This window comes from Formica exsecta, unplaced genomic scaffold (assembly GCF_003651465.1).
Source record: "Formica exsecta isolate Colony F162 unplaced genomic scaffold, ASM365146v1 scaffold116, whole genome shotgun sequence".
NCBI classification, from domain to species: domain Eukaryota; kingdom Metazoa; phylum Arthropoda; class Insecta; order Hymenoptera; family Formicidae; genus Formica; species Formica exsecta.
Window position 1 is genome coordinate 1,527,816 of NW_021848499.1, and position 17,766 is coordinate 1,545,581.

Genomic DNA, 17,766 nt, shown 5'->3' on the forward strand with positions numbered 1-17,766 from the left:
ATAATAGCGATCTAGAATAAGCTTGATATATTATATTATATTAACTTATTGGTTTTACATTAGTTCACATTACAATTTATTAGCATGGATCATTTCAAGGATAAGATTAATGTCGCACAAATAATCATACTTTTTATATTTTATATTCTATTTATCTTTTACATTTTTTACACCATATTTATTTATTGGAATATTGATTGAACAAAAGTAATTAGACCTTTTTTCTATTATTATTTATTAAATTGCATCATTTGCGAATTTCTTTTAATTCTGACAGGATGTTTTATATCTTTTTTATTTAATATATTACATTAGCCTTGAAAATCATATCGTTTAATCAATCTTTGTAATAAATTTTTTTAAAGACCTTTGGAATAGTATTGTGAGGAAGGGGAGAGAGACCATATTATGTAAATAAGCACATAAACAAGTATAATTCTTTTTTATACTAAAGTAAAGAAAAAACTAAAATTAGTTCAATGAAAAAAATATAATTTAGGCATTTATTTTTATACTAGACACTAAAATATCAGATTAAATCATTATTTCTCATCTTACCTACGAGAATTATCCTATGTACCGCTACTTGATAACGTTTTCGTTTTGCCATTTCTCGCATCAGTTTCCGCCGAAGGTGCTTGTCTGATAGAGCTGTCGGCCACCGTTTCCTCCTCCACGCGATGGCCGTTGCTGTCGCTGCTTCTCTCGGACGCTCCAACATCCTGTTGCTCCAACAAAGGCATTTCAAGAGAATCTGAGGAGATGCGTCTCGCACTGCCAGCAAATTGTCCGGCAGCGTCCGACGGCGTTTCCTTCGCATCTTTCACGTTGTTCAACGAGTCCGAGCTCAGGGACGGAAAGTCCAAGGTCGTCTTCATCTCGAGGGAATCGGAGCTTCGACACAACGGATGGTATTTCTTTTCCGCGTTTTCTTCCAGTTCTAAAGAATCCGTACTGGTCTCCATGACATTGCTCTCCCTCTGTATCGCTCGTGTCTCATCGGATTCTTCCATCTCCTCTGGAAGTGTTTCCGGAACCGGTTGGGTCCCGATGACTCTTTCGGCATCGGTGATCTCGATCTGCGAGATGTCCTCCGTAGTGTCGTCCTGCCGATCGAGCTTCTCCACGTTGGACTGCGCGATTCGTATTATCTCGTCGATTTCCTTTATCCTCTTCTCATAATCGTCCGATCCGGAAGTGCTAGGATTGAACGAACCGGTCGCGCTGGTGTCCGTCCTCGAACGCGGCAGATTCTCCATTTTAAACTTGTTCTCCGGACTCTCGTGTTCTAGCAGTTCCTCCTCCTCGCGGGCTCGCAGTTCCATCAGATGAGCCTCCCGGCAGGCTTTTTCAAGGCCTTCGAAATCCTTTAACGAGGATAACGAGATATCGTCGCCGTGACCCGAGCGACCAGTCATGTATCTTCTCGGAAGACTGCCATTGTTGACGGAATCCTGCGAGCCGCATTGAAGTCTTCGTGAGTTCTCGGACGCTACGGTACTCTCCAAGTGCTCGAACTCCTGCAGTGAGGTCAAGGACGCGGTGTCGTGATCCACGGATTTGTTAAAGTACTTTTTCCCGAGGATGTCGTAATCCGGTGTGCTGCCGAAGCTGCCGCGCATACTTCCCACGCTGCCTATAGACTCTTTGTGGCTGCCTAAACTGCCTATCCTGCTACTGCCAGCTTCGAAATCCGTGACCTCCTCCTCCTTGATATCCTCGAGCGGTCCGCGATCGTACTCGATGTCGTAGACCCGCACGTCCGCCTGGAACTGCATCTCTATCCACTTTTTGCCCTCGTACTGCTCATCGTCAGAGTAGGACTGGGATTGATCGTCGTTGGACGCCTGGGGTGGACTCTCCTCGGTGTCGAAGTCGAAGAGATCGTTGTTCTTGGAAGCCTGACTCGTCGATACCTGTTCCTCTTTGTCTTCCGTCATCAGATTTTCTAGATCACGATCATATTGTTTGCCGGACGTCTGAGGTATCGAGCTAATACGAATACTCTTGCCCTCGGAGTCGAACTCTTCTGCCTCTCGTCCTACCTCTTCGATCACCACGAAATCGTCGATAATGTCGGGCTTATCTACGAGCTCGAACGAATCGCTGTCTGGCGAGTGACGCTCGGATCTATCTTTCTCTATGACTGTGTCGAAAGACATTCCCGATGCCGAAGAGAGAGACATGCTAGCCTGTTGCAGCATCGAGTGGACGGATGTTGTCTGCATCGCCGGTTCGACACTTTCGTCCCCGGCAGTTTCTTCCAAGTCTAATCTCTGTTTCAGATTTTCCATGTCCGTTATTTCTATGTCTTTCTCCGCCTCCAAATCTTCCTCCTCTTCCAAACCTTCCGAATCCTCGAGCTCTTCGCTATCACTGGGCCTGGTGACTCTCGTCGAGATTACCTGTGTGCACACGCTTTGAATTCCATCTTCGGATACTCGTGACGTCATTATGTCAACCGACTGAAGAGCACCGGGCGCTTCCATAGAAGTGGATGTGGCCGAGTCCGCGACTTTAGCCTGATTCTCCTCCAATACCTCGTCCATAGACTCCGCTTCCAAACTGACATTATCATCCATGATTTGTTGGAAGATCATCTCGGATGAGCGCTTCATGCGACACGGTATATGACTGTCGATCTTGTCCACAGTTTCGTCCATCGGTATCTCTTCGCTACCGGAAGAATCCGATGCCTCGACCAGTTCTTGCTCCGCATCTAGTGCGCTCTCCAGGTTCTCATCTATCTCTTCCCCGTCGTCGTCTGCTTCCTCGGATGGTACCAGCGTCTCTGACAACTCGCTGGTGCTATCGATACTACCGAGATGACCTGAGCTAAGGGAATTCAAATATAACATAGATTCGCGGGAGCTCATTGAACTCACCGCGGTCTGGTACTCTTGCGATGTCGGTAACGTCCTTGAGCTTTCGTGCTCAATTGACATCATCGCCGTCTCGTACTCCGAAGCGGTCCCGGATTGCACGCCACCCGCGGCGGATTGCATCGCCTCGACGTCGGACGAACTAGGTCTACTTCCACTCTCGTACTCGCAGGATTGATAGTTGCTGCTTTCGCCAGAACTCGAACCAATGTCAGCTTCGCTCTCAGAAGTTTTTACTCTCTTTGATATTCTGGCCGGTTTATGACGTCTTCTGGGTACCGGATGAGGCGTCAAAGAATAGCTATCATCTCTGTTATCGATGTCCGAGCTAATGTCCGATGATCTGCTAATAGGAAGTGGGCTGGGACGACCTTCCTCTTCATCCTCCTGTTGGTCATCTTGAACGGTTATTACGGTCTCCTTTTCTTCGTGCTTCTCGATATCAATTTCAGGTGCTTTGACCACAGTGGCTGATTTATCCTCGGCGATTGCGGCTGCTTGAACGATGGATATGTCATCTATAGTGTCTCTCGTTTTTTCCTGTTTTGCCTCCTCGAGTTCTCGAGTTTTTATGATTAACAATTCGCTCTGTGTAGTAGTTTTAGTCTCGGCTTCCGGTTCAGCTTCCGCAGGAACGTGTTCAATGGACGGTGGTTTGTACAAAAACGGTAAATCATTCGGAATTGATTCCGGCTGGAGTTTGAACTGAAATTCTGAAGGCGAATCTTTGATCTGAATCACAGTCTGGCTGTTTTCACTCAGCTCCTCTATCAAATCCTGCCTAGCCGCTTCCAAGGACTCCTTTACCTCGGCGATCTCTTTCTTTACTACTTGATCCAGCACCGTTATTGCGTACCGCGCACTTAGATCGACATTCTGTAGATCGTCTTTCTTTATTTTCAAGGCACAAGTATCGGAGGGAAGCGTCGTCGATTTGCTGGGTTTATCGTGTTTATCAGTGGTCTTTTCCATATGTCGTTTATACTCCTCGCTAGGAGGTTTGATCTTCGTCAGATAAGTTTCCGTCCATTCTTTCAGTACGTCGTCAACTCTCGCACATTTTGATAGTTCCTGTTTTTTGGAATCTTTCTCAGTTTCCACAGTTGTTTTTATTTCTTCTTTAACTTCCGATTCTTCTACTTTTTTATCTGCAGACTCAATGTTCTGCTGTTTCTGTGCTTCTTCAGCTACGATATGCCGAGCGGAATCATCTATTTCTTTCTTTATCGTAGACACTTTACCAGCGTCACTAAGCTCGGCAGTTTCCACTTGTACCGCAAAAATGTCTTGTTGATGAGCTTCTGTATGTGCCTCTTGAAGTTTAATCTCCGCAATTTTAGCAGATACATATTCAGTTAATTCTTTTGTTTCCTCTTCTTTCATAGGTATCTCTTCCGTGACAGCTTCGGTAATACTCGTTTCCAAGTCAAAATTCTCGCGAGATATAGATTGACGTATACCAACTGCGTCTTCCTCGGTCGGTGTCTTAGCGTCATATTCTCGTTGCAGGGTATCGACCAACTCTTGACAAGTGATATCTAACTTATCTTCTATCAGTTCGCTGTCAAAGTCCAGCTCGGTCATCGACTCGATCACCGGATCGGTTATCGACTCAATCACCGGCTCGGTCACTGGGATCACGGTAAACTTTGTGGTCTTGGTCGTGGTAGTTGTGATGGTCACATTAACATCACTACTGGTAACGGATTCTTTAACAGATTCGATCACACTGATATCCTCCAAAGATTTGGTCACGGACTCTTGCTCTAAATCCACGGACTCGTCCTGAGAGGAAGCGCGAGCACATCGTATAGACGACTCGTATTCTTCCAACTCCTGATTGAATACCTGAGAAGGCTGCAAAGTTTCCGATATCTCGATCTTTTCATCGCCGATCATCCAGTTGACTGGCTTGATTTCCAGATCGTGCACGAGCTTTGTTCTTGGCGAAACCAACGGCGGGCTTTCAATTTCGAAACTATCTCTTCGTCTATCCCCTGCGTCGTACTCTCTCGACGAAATAGTTGCGGAAGATACATGCTCGTGGATCGGAGGATAGTCCACATTGACGTCTTCGGACACTGTGCTAGAACTAACAGTCGCGTCCCTCTCCCGTGCGATTCTCTCCAAGGAATCCACTGCCACGCTCTCGTGCAAAGATGCTACATCCCTGCTAGTCTGTTCGGACACTTTGTGCTCGTCCAGCTCCAAAGATGGCATATCGACCGAATCCTGACGGCTGTCAACGCCCGGCTCCAGGATCTCTAACACCCTAGCGCCCGAGATTTCCGACACCATCTTATCTTTCGAGAGAGTGGTATCGCTATATACGTCTCTCTGAAGCGGTTCGATATGACCACTTGATCTGTCGGAACGAAGTTTTTCAGATTGCGGACTAGACGTAGGTTTAGACAAGTCCTCCAGTTCTCCAGTGTCGACGTCGATAGTCTCTTCGAGTTCGATCTGCTCGGATATACTGCTGGGACTCATAGTGATGTCTCTATCTTGGAGTTTAGCTTGCGAAGACGGCAAGCTCTCTTCTCGATCATGCGGCGATGATTCTTCATCCTTTGTTATATCCTCGCTAATACTTATACTGTCTCTAGTAGATCCTTTCTCGAATATTTCTTCTTGTATGGATGTTTTCGACAGCGCTGCGTCCGTAATTGGATGATCCACTTTGCTTTCTGGAAGTTGTTCGTCCAAAGACTTTTTTATTATACTTTCAAATTTTTTTGTCAAGTCATTGGCCAGTTTCTCGTGATCAGCATCTGTACTCTCGGAAATCAATTGATCGAGATATTCTCTATTCAACATTTGAGGCTTTAATCCCGATATCGATGATCTTCTTTCAATCTCGCTCTCAATTGACTGTATCAAATTCTCAGCTATATTCCGCGCTTCCATTTCCTTAGCAATCAATTTTTCTTTCTCTTCCAAAGATTCCGGAATTTTTTTACTCTGAGGTTGTTTGTCTTCTTCAGCTTTTTCATTCGAATTTGCCTTGTATTTTTGGCTAGGTACAAACTCCTCAACTTTAAAACTCTCCAAATTCTCTTTGTAAGATTGTCCTTGCGCAATCATTTCAACTTTCCCTATTTTTTCGTCTTTAGCAGCTTGTGGTGACTCCTTAATATTCTCCACTTCCTTTGTATCGTCTTTTTTAATTCTGATTGCCACATCTACGTCGCTTTCTCTAATCCTACTAGTTCCAGATTTCTCCGTCGCAATTCCCTCTTGGTCCTCCAACAGTTTGAACAATTCTTCTTTCTTACTCTCCGCTCTGGACTCAGAAGCGCTGGCATCTATCACTTCCTTACCTTCCGTCACGTTCATCGACATTTTCTGCACAGCGATTTTGTCCACCTCCTCACTCTTACTTTTCTTCTCCTCTATCGTTTCAGCCGGTGACTCCTTAGTCAGCTTAGATTCCGAGGATTTTTTCTTTTCCACTTTCTCCTTCTCCTCGTGAGTTATGAATTTATCCGCTCCGCTGAAGATCTCTGACGAAAGTACCTCTTTCTTTTCCACCTTACTTGTAGCCTTGGTGTCGATCTTCGAAGTGACCATAGCAAAATTCTTGTTCTTCATGGCACTTATATTCTCGAACATCTTGGATGCATCCTGCGGATCAGTGAAGGTCTTGGAAAACGTTTGTGTCTTGCTCTTCGTGGTCGAGCATTCCTCATGCCGCGAAGTGACCTCCTCACTAGATTTTTTCTCGGTAACTGTGATAGTCTCGCCATCCTTTTGTCCCGGCAAATCCTTCTTCGTGTCCTTTTCCTTTATCGTTGCTCCCTCTACAATGCGTTTAGGTATGCGAGACTCAAACTCCTTTTTCTTGCTAGACGGTGAAACGTCTTTCTCCCCCTCCGCGATCGGACTCTTTACCGATCTTTCCTCGGGTTTATCCGATGACGTTTTACCTTTTGCTTCTTTCTGACTCTTATCCTTCTCGGCCATTGATGTAGAAATCGGAATGCGAGACTCTTTTTTCATCTGTTTAATCTCCATGTCAACGGTAGGTTTCATCTCTTTCTCAAGATTAATGTCAGCCACTTGTTTAGCAATTATCTCTTCCACTTTCTGCAATGCTTCAGATGCTTCTTCCTTGATCGATAATTTTTCTTCAAGTGTTTTATCTTCTTTTTCTTCGATCTTATCTGTTCGTAATTTTTCAATGTCATCTGTATCCGGTAAACTCTCAAACATTTTTGTTTCCATACTAACTTCCGGGATGTGTGTAACCTGTTTGCCGTTCCCGCCTTGAATTTGCACTGATTTAAGGACCTGTTCCTGTACCAGAGTTCCATCTTTTTGCACTGTATAGATGATTGTTGTTTCCTCTGTTATTATTCGCCTTCCGGACGTCTTCTCCTTAACGATCTCTTTGCTTAGTGGTGTTTCCGGTTTTGGCTCTTCTACAATTTCTTGAATGACATCCGTGGATACATCTGGTTTTTTGATCTCTTCTGTAACCGCAGTGATTCCCGCGGTGTATGTTGAGATATCTGGCGTTGTATCCGAAATGTGAATATCTTCCTGGAGCGTCTTTATCGGTTTTGTAATTTCTTCTTCAATTTCTTTTTCAATTCGCTGCAGAGTATCTTCTTTTATTTTGTGTTTTGTTACAATTTCTTCAGGATGTATTTTTACTTCTTTCGTTTCCATGTCTGTCGAGATTGTCTTAACATCTATTACTTCTTCTGGTTTTTTTATTTCTTTAATTTCGCTTAATTCTCTTTGTATTATTGTTTCGTCCTTCGGCTTATCGGTTTGCAATAATACTTCCTCCGCATACTTCAACGATTGCGTTTCCTCAGCGAGCTCTCTTTCCTTATTCAGTAACTCTTTACAAATTTCCATCACTGGCTGAGTTACTATCTTCTGAACTTCTTCACGTACGCCTTTATCTTCATCTGTATCCTTTTCCCTTTTATCGATATCTTTCGGCTCTTTCCACGTCTCTTTCATCCACTTGGTATCCTCCGTAGCAATTTTCAAAATCTTCTCGATCTCCCTCGATTCCGCCACGTGCTTCTCCTCGATATCAATGTCCTTTTTTATCACATCATGCTTTTCTACGCGATTCTTCTGATCGTCGATTGACTTGCCCTTGAAGAGGGGCATCTTGTCCTTTTCGAATTTGACAGAATCTTGTTGCTGCAACCTCGGCGTGCTTTTCGCCTCCTTCATCTCCTTTTGTATCTGCTCTTCGAAGTAATGCGCCTTCTCCGCCACCGAGCACTCCGAGATGTCTGGCAGGTTGATATCCTCGATGGTCTCCGATCTCATCACGTCCGAGATACCCTCCGTCGTCCCGTCGCCCTCCTCGGACACGATGTTCGGCAGGCACGACTCGCTGTCGCTCTCGTTGATGGTTAATTGGGAGGCCCTCGAGACCTCAGATTCGGAACGCTGATAACTTTCACGCTTTTTCGAGATATCCTCCCAGAATTTGCGCTTCTCCGAGTACGTTTGCTTTTCGAGTTCGGGCGATAGATCCGATTCCGATTGACCGATGCCTACTTTATTGGGATAACTAGCATCTACGGATTCTAGGGGACAAGCCGCTTTTTGTGCAAAGGATTCGTGGATAGTAGCGGCATCTAGAACAACCAAGAATTATGCTCACATTATACTTTTTATTAAGCACAAGTCGTTATAATAGCTGGGATACATTGTGTCTCTATCTTTACAGTATTGTTCCTTTATATATTCAGCGAGATCTGGCGATCGAGAACTTTCGTATCGCAAACCCTTTATTCTCTTATTTTCCTCATTTTCTTTTTTTTTTCTATGCAGTCGTCGCAGGTACAAGATGTATTAAACCATAATTAAAGCCGCAAAATGCAAAACAGCATCAGTTCATTAACTTGAGAGAAATCTCAAGAAATCCGACGTTTCAGATATAGATGTAATTTTTTGTTATTTATAATTTTTTTATTGGGACAAGTACAATATGATAACAATGATTCGCGTATAATGTCGCAAAATAAATTTCTTCTGTTTTATATCCAACGGTTTTAATTCACTGTAAAGTACAGCTTATAACAAATACTGGATGTAATATTACCGCGCGTGTCACGTGCGATAATGAGACTATTATTTTTATCATATATTTCTTGTATATTTCTCAGGTATATGTATGAAAGAGTAAAGATTATTAGAAATTTATTATACAAAATATAATTTAAATTTGTTTAGCTGTATTCAACCAAAGATATATAATCTACAAATATTCACGAAATAAATTTTTCTATATTGTCCTTGCACGTACAAAGACTTGATTTTAAACAAAAGGAGAATGAAAACAATGCTATTGTCAAGAAAAGAAAACATCAACATTATTTAACTCTATGTACGTATATATTTACATATTATATCATATAATTATAATTATATGTATGTATATATGTGTGTGTTTATATCGGAAAATTTCTCTAATCTGCGGAGACATACTCTTTTGCATTAATATCCCATACGGTTGTCTATGATAATGTTGAGGACGGCAGTTCGGTCTGCAAGTATAACAAGTACACATATATTGCGTTATTATCGGTTTCATGACAAAAACATAAGAATTAATTTGTCGATAATCGTTTCCACGTGCATGGTATTGTTTACCGATTTTTCATAAATGGACGAATAATTTTTCGATATATTTATAATTGTTATATAAGCGGACTTCTTTGAACGACGAACACTTCTTTTTGACGCAAATGGTATTGTTTCTCAAAAGAATTAATTCTGTCATTTTTTTATTTTGCTTGAATTATTACATTCGCCCCATCAAAGATTTAATAGGCACGGTGCAAAAAGGAAAACGTAAAAATCGGCGACGAACTACATACGGTATTCGAATATAGGAATTGTTCAGAAAATAAAACGTTCCTATTACTTTACACGATATAGTATATTTATTCCAAAATTTATAGTATATTTATTAACACATAATAAAAAAGGTTTGTTACTTTTCTTTACATACTCTAGTTTTTAAATAATTTTTCTTTATTTCTTCATGAAAAAAACATTTGCTGCGAAAAAATTAGAATTATTTTCGAAAGAAGGGTAAAGAAATATAAGAAAAAGATATTAACATAAGGCTGATTTAGGAATGAACTAATTTAAGAACAATATGCCGGATTTTTTTTATGTGAAAAGCGTCATAATGTCGAATACAATTTATCTGTAAACTTCATGTTGCTTAACTCATAACACTTTCTTGATCATATTTCTGAAGGTTTTGATAGCTGCTTGAATGCTAGAAATTTTACAGAAAAGATTCCAACACATTCTGTTTATCTTCAAGACTTCCTATTGAAAAGAAAGAGCATTTAAATATTATTATGCAACTCTCGTTGCAACAGTTGTGTAAGCATATCAGATCCTATTAGATATTTTCAGTGACTTTATCCAATCACAGTTGTGGACGATAGCTCCTTACAATATTCCATTAATCATTTCTAACGATGATATCTCGATATTCTATTAATAGAACGTTAATTCTTGCTATGTATAATCGGAGAGACTGTGGAAATTGTTCGAGACCTTGATTCCAAGAATTATATCATTTCACATGCTTCATATAATTGTTTCAAATCTCCTTGAAAGAGTTTCTTCTTCTCAACAACAATTATGTTTAATCGACGTCCTCCACATCGGTATGACAATCACTGACAACATCGTCGACCGTATCCGGTACGTGCAGTGTGTTCTCCATTTTATTGGTCATGACAATTTGGGACGCAGCCAAGATATCCTCATACATATCGTCGTATATGTGACTGCAGGCGGCTGCCTCGTCCAGCTTGGCTTCGTCCTCGGACGCTTCCATGTCTTCGCTGTCAGTGTTGGGCATATCCGGCACTTCCTCAGCATCCCCCTTGTCGACGGAGACCTGTTCGCGCGACAATCGATTTCGCACTTCCACAGAGAACGGTCCGTCGCCCTCCTTGGTCGTGATCATCTCGCCGCCGAACTCGTTCAGGATGTCCGATCTCAGCGCGACGTAGATGGTCGGTTCAATGTCCTCGTCGCCCTCCATGTCCTCCAGATCTGTCTCCCCTTGGTAGTCGTTGTCGATCACGTTCAGATTGCTTCTGATGGTCTTCTCATCAGCTTCCGTTTCCTTCTCATCGCTGTAAATCTCATCGACATCGGTGAGATTCTCCGCGAAGCTACCGCGTCTCGATCGAGATCTGGTCTCACCGTCCGCTATGAGGTAATCGAGATTATCTTTGATCTTCGTCTCGGAGGGTTCGGTGCCCTCCGCACCGGTGACGGAGATTAACGGTCTAGAGCATTGACTGTCAATTTGCGAAGTTTGCGTGGGATTGAGCTTGCCCACCTTGTTAGTGATCAGTGTCAGCTCGCCCTCGGAATCTGTATCGGAGAAATGGAACGACGCATTGCTCATCATGGCGTGCAGGCGTCTTCTGGCGGATCTGGATTTACGTTTGATTTTCGTCCCAGAGGAACAATTCTTCTCGTTCGCTTGACTATCTTGCTTCGTCGTGGCGCGATCGTGCTCTTCGATTTTCGTCGCCATGTCTGCTTGATTTCTTATACGATTTTAACGCGTCGACCGTAAGCATAAACTACTAATGAACTTAAAAATATCTGAAACTGAAAATTGTAAAAAAGGAGAAATTAACATCAACACAAAATAAGGTTTTAAATAAATTATTTAAGACAAATAGAAAAATATAACTGAAAATTTTTCAGGACAAAAATAAAAAGGATTCGTAAATTGTAAGATCTATTTTAGAGACACATATAACTTTATATATTAAATATTAAAACTTTATAAATTGCAGATTTATCTCAGTTTCTCCGTCAATTTTAATGAGATAAATAAAGAGAAAAATTGAGAAAATAATTAACATAATTATAAAATAATTAACATAACGTATAATTAACAAAACTGAAAAGACTCACATTTTGACAATTGCGTGTGAATGCTTGAAAGAAAGACTGATATGAAATTTGCACCATTCCCTTCGTCAACACGAATTGAACTAAAGAAGTCCGCCACCGGTAGTTTCGAGCATGATGCTGTTACGTTTAATTAAGTTAAAGAAGCCTCATCCAACTCTTAAGTCGTAAGCCGATTATCTTTCTCCCCTTAAATGAAAATAGAATAACAATCGAATTTTATTTCATTTTTAGGTCTCGAGACGAAACGATACTCGACAATCATCTTCTTTTCCTTTGACCTTGTAAAAAAAAGCATTTTTCTCTCCTCCTTGCACACGAACGACTCACGTCGCCAGATCTTTCTTTAGATATCGCTTTATTCCTTTCGGTGGACACGATATAAAAATATCTTGACGTAACAAAACATTCCTCGGCAAGATTTAATGCTTCATTACGCAAGTTCTCTTTTTGCACCTTGCATTTTTAGTGTTATAAGTAAAATTGATTTTGACATTGCAGGACATTTCCAACATTGAACAACTCAATTTTCTCGGATTATTTATAGGAAAGATTATTTATTTATTGATATATTCGCATATGTATTTTGTGAGAAAAGAATCCTATTTTTCTATTTCCTACGGTTTTGATATCATACCTGTTTGTTCCTTTTGTAACGTATCAGTTATGAATTTCTTTTCCGATGGCGACGTTTCTTTAGGCTTGTCAGTTTTTTCCATTTGTTCCATTTTGTACTTTGATTTGTAATAATCTAGTTTTTGATTTATGATATTAGAATCTTCGTAACCTGTAACAATAACAAAAAAAGATTATTAGTAACAGTGAAACATGCACCAGTTTCGCCAATCATCTAGAAGTACTTGTACTTATTTTCGATTAAAAATAAAGAGAGAGAGAGAGAAAGAGAGAGAAGAAAAAAAAATCTCAATCTTAATTTTATTATAAAAAAAAGAAATTCTTGACTTTCCTATCAATAAATATTTTATAAAAAACAAATGGAAAATATAATATTAAAATATCTGATATTTTTAAAAATATATTTACTCAAGTAGTCATATATTAACAACAATTTGTTATTTATTAATTTATTACAAATTCTAAAATTTCGCAGGCTGATAAGAACCATGACACAGGATAGTAGTGCGTCAATTTCAGAAAAAAAATTAATTTTTCCCTGAAACACTAATTAATTGTGCACAGCGCACGAATTTTTCTACGCTTCTTCAAGAGGGTAAGAGAGATTTATTAAAATTAAATCTCAAATTGAGATTTATTTAGACTTAATATAGGACCAAGAATAATTACTCTTTTGTATTTCATATGAGAGTCTTATTAGTCTCTTAATTGTCGTTACAAATTATTTGATCTTAAAATGAAATAAATGAATAATTTTGAAATGGCTATATTAAAATTAGTATTATTATTTGCAATTGTTTTGTCATATATTTGCGGGAAAAATAGGCGATTTCGCGTATTTTTCTTTTGCATTATAGAGAATTCAACGGTCATACCTTTTAACTTCTTCTGCATCGCGTCTTTAATAATAGTTTCGGGAAGGACAATATTTAACACACAAAGAGGCTGCTGAGGTGGTTCTCCTTTAGCAACTTTTGGCTCTCTCATAAATAACATCCTCGCTACCGGATCTAGTAATGGATCCTTCACTTTAACATGGAACGATAATCGATTCTGTCGGAAAGCCTTGAATGTGAATTTCAATTGCACTCCGGACTTTGTTACTGGCACTAAATTTCCACTAAACTCGATATAAAGATCTTTTCCGTCGAGTGCCTATTAAATATTGCAAGAATAATGATATTAATTCACACGCATTGACATACTATAGTTAGTGATTCTTTAACGGTAATCTTGTAACAAGAAAAAAAAATACTGTTAAAAAACAAGGAAAAATTTTAATATAATTATATTATACAGGGTGTCCGATAAGTAAGTGACCAAACGAAAGGTGGAAGTAGATTGGGTTAAACTGAAAAGAAAAGTCCTGTATCATTTTTTTCTATAACGTTTAATAAAGGAGTTATTACTGAGTAAAAGTCTGGCCAATCAGCTCCGACCTTTAGCCGGGCGCACGTTAGTGAGCCGCACGCCTGGCAGAGAGAATTAAGGGAGAGTGAAGCGGATGCTCCGAAAATAGCGGAGGTCCGCCATTTTCAGGTAATATTTTGGTAAGTGTGGGGTATCTATGACACACACACACACAATATCATCACACAACTTCAACATATGTATGTGGATATATATACGAGGGCTGTATGATAAGTACCCGTGTTTAACGACTCATAGCGCCTGTGACTCAAAATCTGTATACCATCGTTTAACGCCATCTTTCGAACGACGTCTGTCAAAATTTCAGACAGATTTATCGAGTAGTTTTGTTTTGATAGCTGTTGAAAGTGGGCAAGTTTGTGTTTGTTTGCAACCATGGAAAAAGAGCAATATCGGTCAGTGATTCGATTTTTTTTTTTTTGGATGGGAAGACGTGTGAGAAAATCAAAGTGAAGTTGCATGCCGTTTATAAGGACCATGCACCTTCGATGACTACCATCAGATATTGGTTCAATGAATTCAAGCGTGGCCGAACATCCATTCTTGATGAAGAGCGCCCGATTTGCTGAGTTCGACAAATCATATTTTTTGGATGGCTTAAAAAAGTTGGAATATCGCTGGACTAAGTGTATCGAGCTGAAAGAGACTCTGTTGAGAAATAGATAAAAAATTTTTTTTTTTAAATGTGTTTCCTTTCCTAACACGGGCACTTATCATACAGCCCTCGTATACATATGAGTTTTAACCTATAAATGGCGGAACCAATCAGAATAGAGAACAGATCCGCTTCACTCTCCCTTGATTCTCTCTGACGCCTGGTAGTGTGCGCTGCCGTAGCGGCGGAACGCTTATACACACTACCAGGCGCATGGCTTACCAACGTGCGCCCGGCTAAAAGTGCCGCTGATTGGCCAGACTTTACTCAATAATAACTCCTTTATTAAGCGATATAAGAAAAAATGGTTCAGGATTTTTCGACTCAGTTTGACCCAATTTATCCTTATCTTTTAGTTGGTCACTTATTTGTCGGACACCCTGTATATGTATATCTAATATATACAAGATGTATCTGAAATGATGCATTAAACTTTAGGAGCATATTCTAGAGTTCAAAATAAGACTTTTTTTCCTATGAACATCTGCAAATGAATTATCCTCCGAGCTTAAATCTGATAAAAATTATATATTATTTTTCTGTACATTAAATTAATGTCGCTTAAAGATATTTGTAATTGAAATAGTTTGACAATTGCTATGTTATATTATAAAAATACCTCAACATCGCGACTCTTAACGATTTCTGTGAATTCCTCTTGCCTTTCTAAAGTGTGCATACCTTCCTTGCCGTCCGTCATGCACAATATCCTCAATGTGGCTTCCAACACGTCCATCCTCTTCGAATAAATTATGAAACTGCGTAAAAAAAGCATTTTTTTTACTTTACTATGAAAATTAAATGATCGCTATTACGACTCATGTTACGAAAAGTCGCTTACTTCGTTATATACGGCACGTGTAAGGATTCCATATATAATTCCGTTGCCATTTTCGGCACCGCGCCGATATTTCTGCAATCCATCAACCAAAACCTGGCAGAAACGGTAGTGGTAAACGACACCCTATCGTTCATAAAAGTTAATGGTGTGGAACCCGTAACGTCTTCCCATTGTGACTCGTTAGTTCCACCTAGAATTATCAAATTTTTATTAATATAGCAATATTAGAAAAATAGGAAAGATAACTTCATCTCTTAAAATATAATTTAAAATTTATTCTTGGATTCTGTTGAATAAAACTTTCGAAAAAAATAAAAAAACGCGATGATCAGTCATATGGCTGATTTGATAGCAATAATTTTTCAATGAAGTTTTAATGGTACAGCTAAAAATTCTATCTTTTTGCTTCCTCATAGAGGACGCTTTGTTTTCGTGACAAAATTTTTTTTCGAGTTTTCTGTGCCAATGTGTTTAGAATGTTCCAAAACGTCGAAAAGTCATATTCCTAAAAAATGTCTGTATGTATGTATGTATGTATGTATGTATGTATGTATGAATGATTGCTACTGCATTTGGTGAGTATCGGTGAAAGGGTTTATCTTTTATAAAATTTTGAATTTTTTGAGAAATGTCTGTACACGCTGTAACTTTCAGAAAATTTGAGATATCGGATTAAATTTTTTTACATGAATAGAGTATTATTAAAGGATGGTTGGTACTGAATTTGGTGAGTATCGGTGAAAGGGTTTATTTTTTATAAAATTTTGAAATTTTTGAGAAATGTCTGTACACGCTGTAGGTTAAAATAATTAAGGATAGTTCGTCTCTAATTGAGCGATAAAAATCTGTCACATTATTTTGAAGGCTCTTTTATTTAATATGAAAATAATTGTTACAAATTATCAAAATCTACAAATAGTATAAAAGTTATTTAAAAAATGTTTTTCTACTCTTAGATTTAAAGACCAATATTTTGACAGAGATATATTGTAAGAAAAAATTTATAAGAACTTATGGAATTATTTTTACCTATTCTATGCCTACGAGAGATTGCCCACCTTTTCCAGGATACCCTATAATCAGTCTTAGAACATTTTTATTTCTCTTTTATATTATTTTTTCTAAGCAACAAAAATGAAAAAAATAAAAACTATTATTAATAATTAAACTGATTTAAAAGATATCACTAAGCTTCCATCGAATCGCATATTTGTTGAAGAGCACGCATTCCATCTTCGAATTTATGATATTTATATGATGGCTTCAATGATAATCCAATAGCAAATCTTTCCACTAATATTATTTTTCCATCTTCTTCTTCTATCAAATTCCAAATATTGCGAAAATAGATTGTTTGAAGGAAATTATTGATGAGAATCGAATTGGTCCATACACACACATAAACCTATATAATAAATAATAAAATTAAAATTTATCAGTAATAAATATGTAAATATGAAGAATTTGTAAAATATTATACTCTATACCCAGCAAACACAGATACATAACTGTAACATTGCCATAATAAAACGGAATGTAACAAGTAATATAACGTATTTGTTACATGTAACATTCACGTTAGTTGTAATTTCCCACTCATACAAAATTGCAGTTATATAACATGAATATAACATGTTACTAAAATGTTATATGATTGTTACAGTCATGTAATAGTCCACCCAAGTAGCAAACTGACGTCACAATGACAGTAAATTTTGGTCACAAGATGACCAATTAGACATCCTAAGTTAGATCTCATGAGACCCGAAAATGTCTCGTCGATATGTCACATCCACGAGACGTCATTTTCTGACGTTTGTTTGACGGCAAAACTAAGACCAATTACAGTAATAATATAACACATATTAATGTGATATATATTATAGGTAAATTTAAATAATTTAATTTATAAAATTAAAGATTTTATTTATATGGAAGTTAATTTCTGTTTTATATTTTAAGCAGATAATAACAAACAATTTTTACTTATTCGGATAGAAATTGTCCGAATAAATTAAAATCGGATATTATCTGTCCGATTTTCCAAAAATCAGTTCAATATCTGAATTTCCTGGTACGGGAATCGTATCAGAAATTGAACTGATAAAAATAATTACAATGTTATTAGCCGCATTTTGCAGGCTTTATATACGCTCATGACAAGAATTTGAATACGGGTATAGATAGTGAATAGCGCGCCGTATAGCGGTAAGCAAATGAACTATAATCCCAATATTAGTTACAAAAGGACTTTATTTGGGCGATCATAGGACGTTTTCAAAATTACGTCTTTGGCTAGTCTAAGAAATGAGGTCTTTTAAACGTCAATTATTAGTCGCCGACATTATAGACCAAAAATAGACGTCATTATGTCGTCTTTTGAC

At 38.7% G+C, this 17,766-nt stretch overlaps 2 protein-coding genes across 2 annotated transcripts in view; both read right to left on the minus strand.

Annotated features, from left to right (window-relative positions):
* The window catches only part of LOC115239216 (ankyrin-2-like), a 45,101-nt gene that overhangs the window by 1,130 nt on the left and 26,205 nt on the right, over window positions 1-17,766 (minus strand). Inside the window, exons 22-26 of the mRNA XM_029813614.1 lie at window positions 15,383-15,572; window positions 15,161-15,299; window positions 13,331-13,610; window positions 12,457-12,606; window positions 559-8,491 (exon numbers count right to left, since the gene is read on the minus strand). Coding sequence (XP_029669474.1) covers window positions 573-8,491; window positions 12,457-12,606; window positions 13,331-13,610; window positions 15,161-15,299; window positions 15,383-15,572 — 8,678 coding nt within the window. The 3' untranslated portion in view covers window positions 559-572. The remainder of the gene's footprint in view (window positions 1-558; window positions 8,492-12,456; window positions 12,607-13,330; window positions 13,611-15,160; window positions 15,300-15,382; window positions 15,573-17,766) is intronic.
* On the minus strand, window positions 8,511-11,996 carry LOC115239506. The gene is made up of 2 exons (XM_029814063.1): window positions 11,823-11,996; window positions 8,511-11,510 (listed from the first exon to the last, which is right to left on the minus strand). Exon 2 carries the CDS (start codon window positions 11,431-11,433, stop codon window positions 10,525-10,527), a length of 909 nt encoding a protein of 302 aa, XP_029669923.1. The 5' UTR covers window positions 11,434-11,510; window positions 11,823-11,996; the 3' UTR covers window positions 8,511-10,524.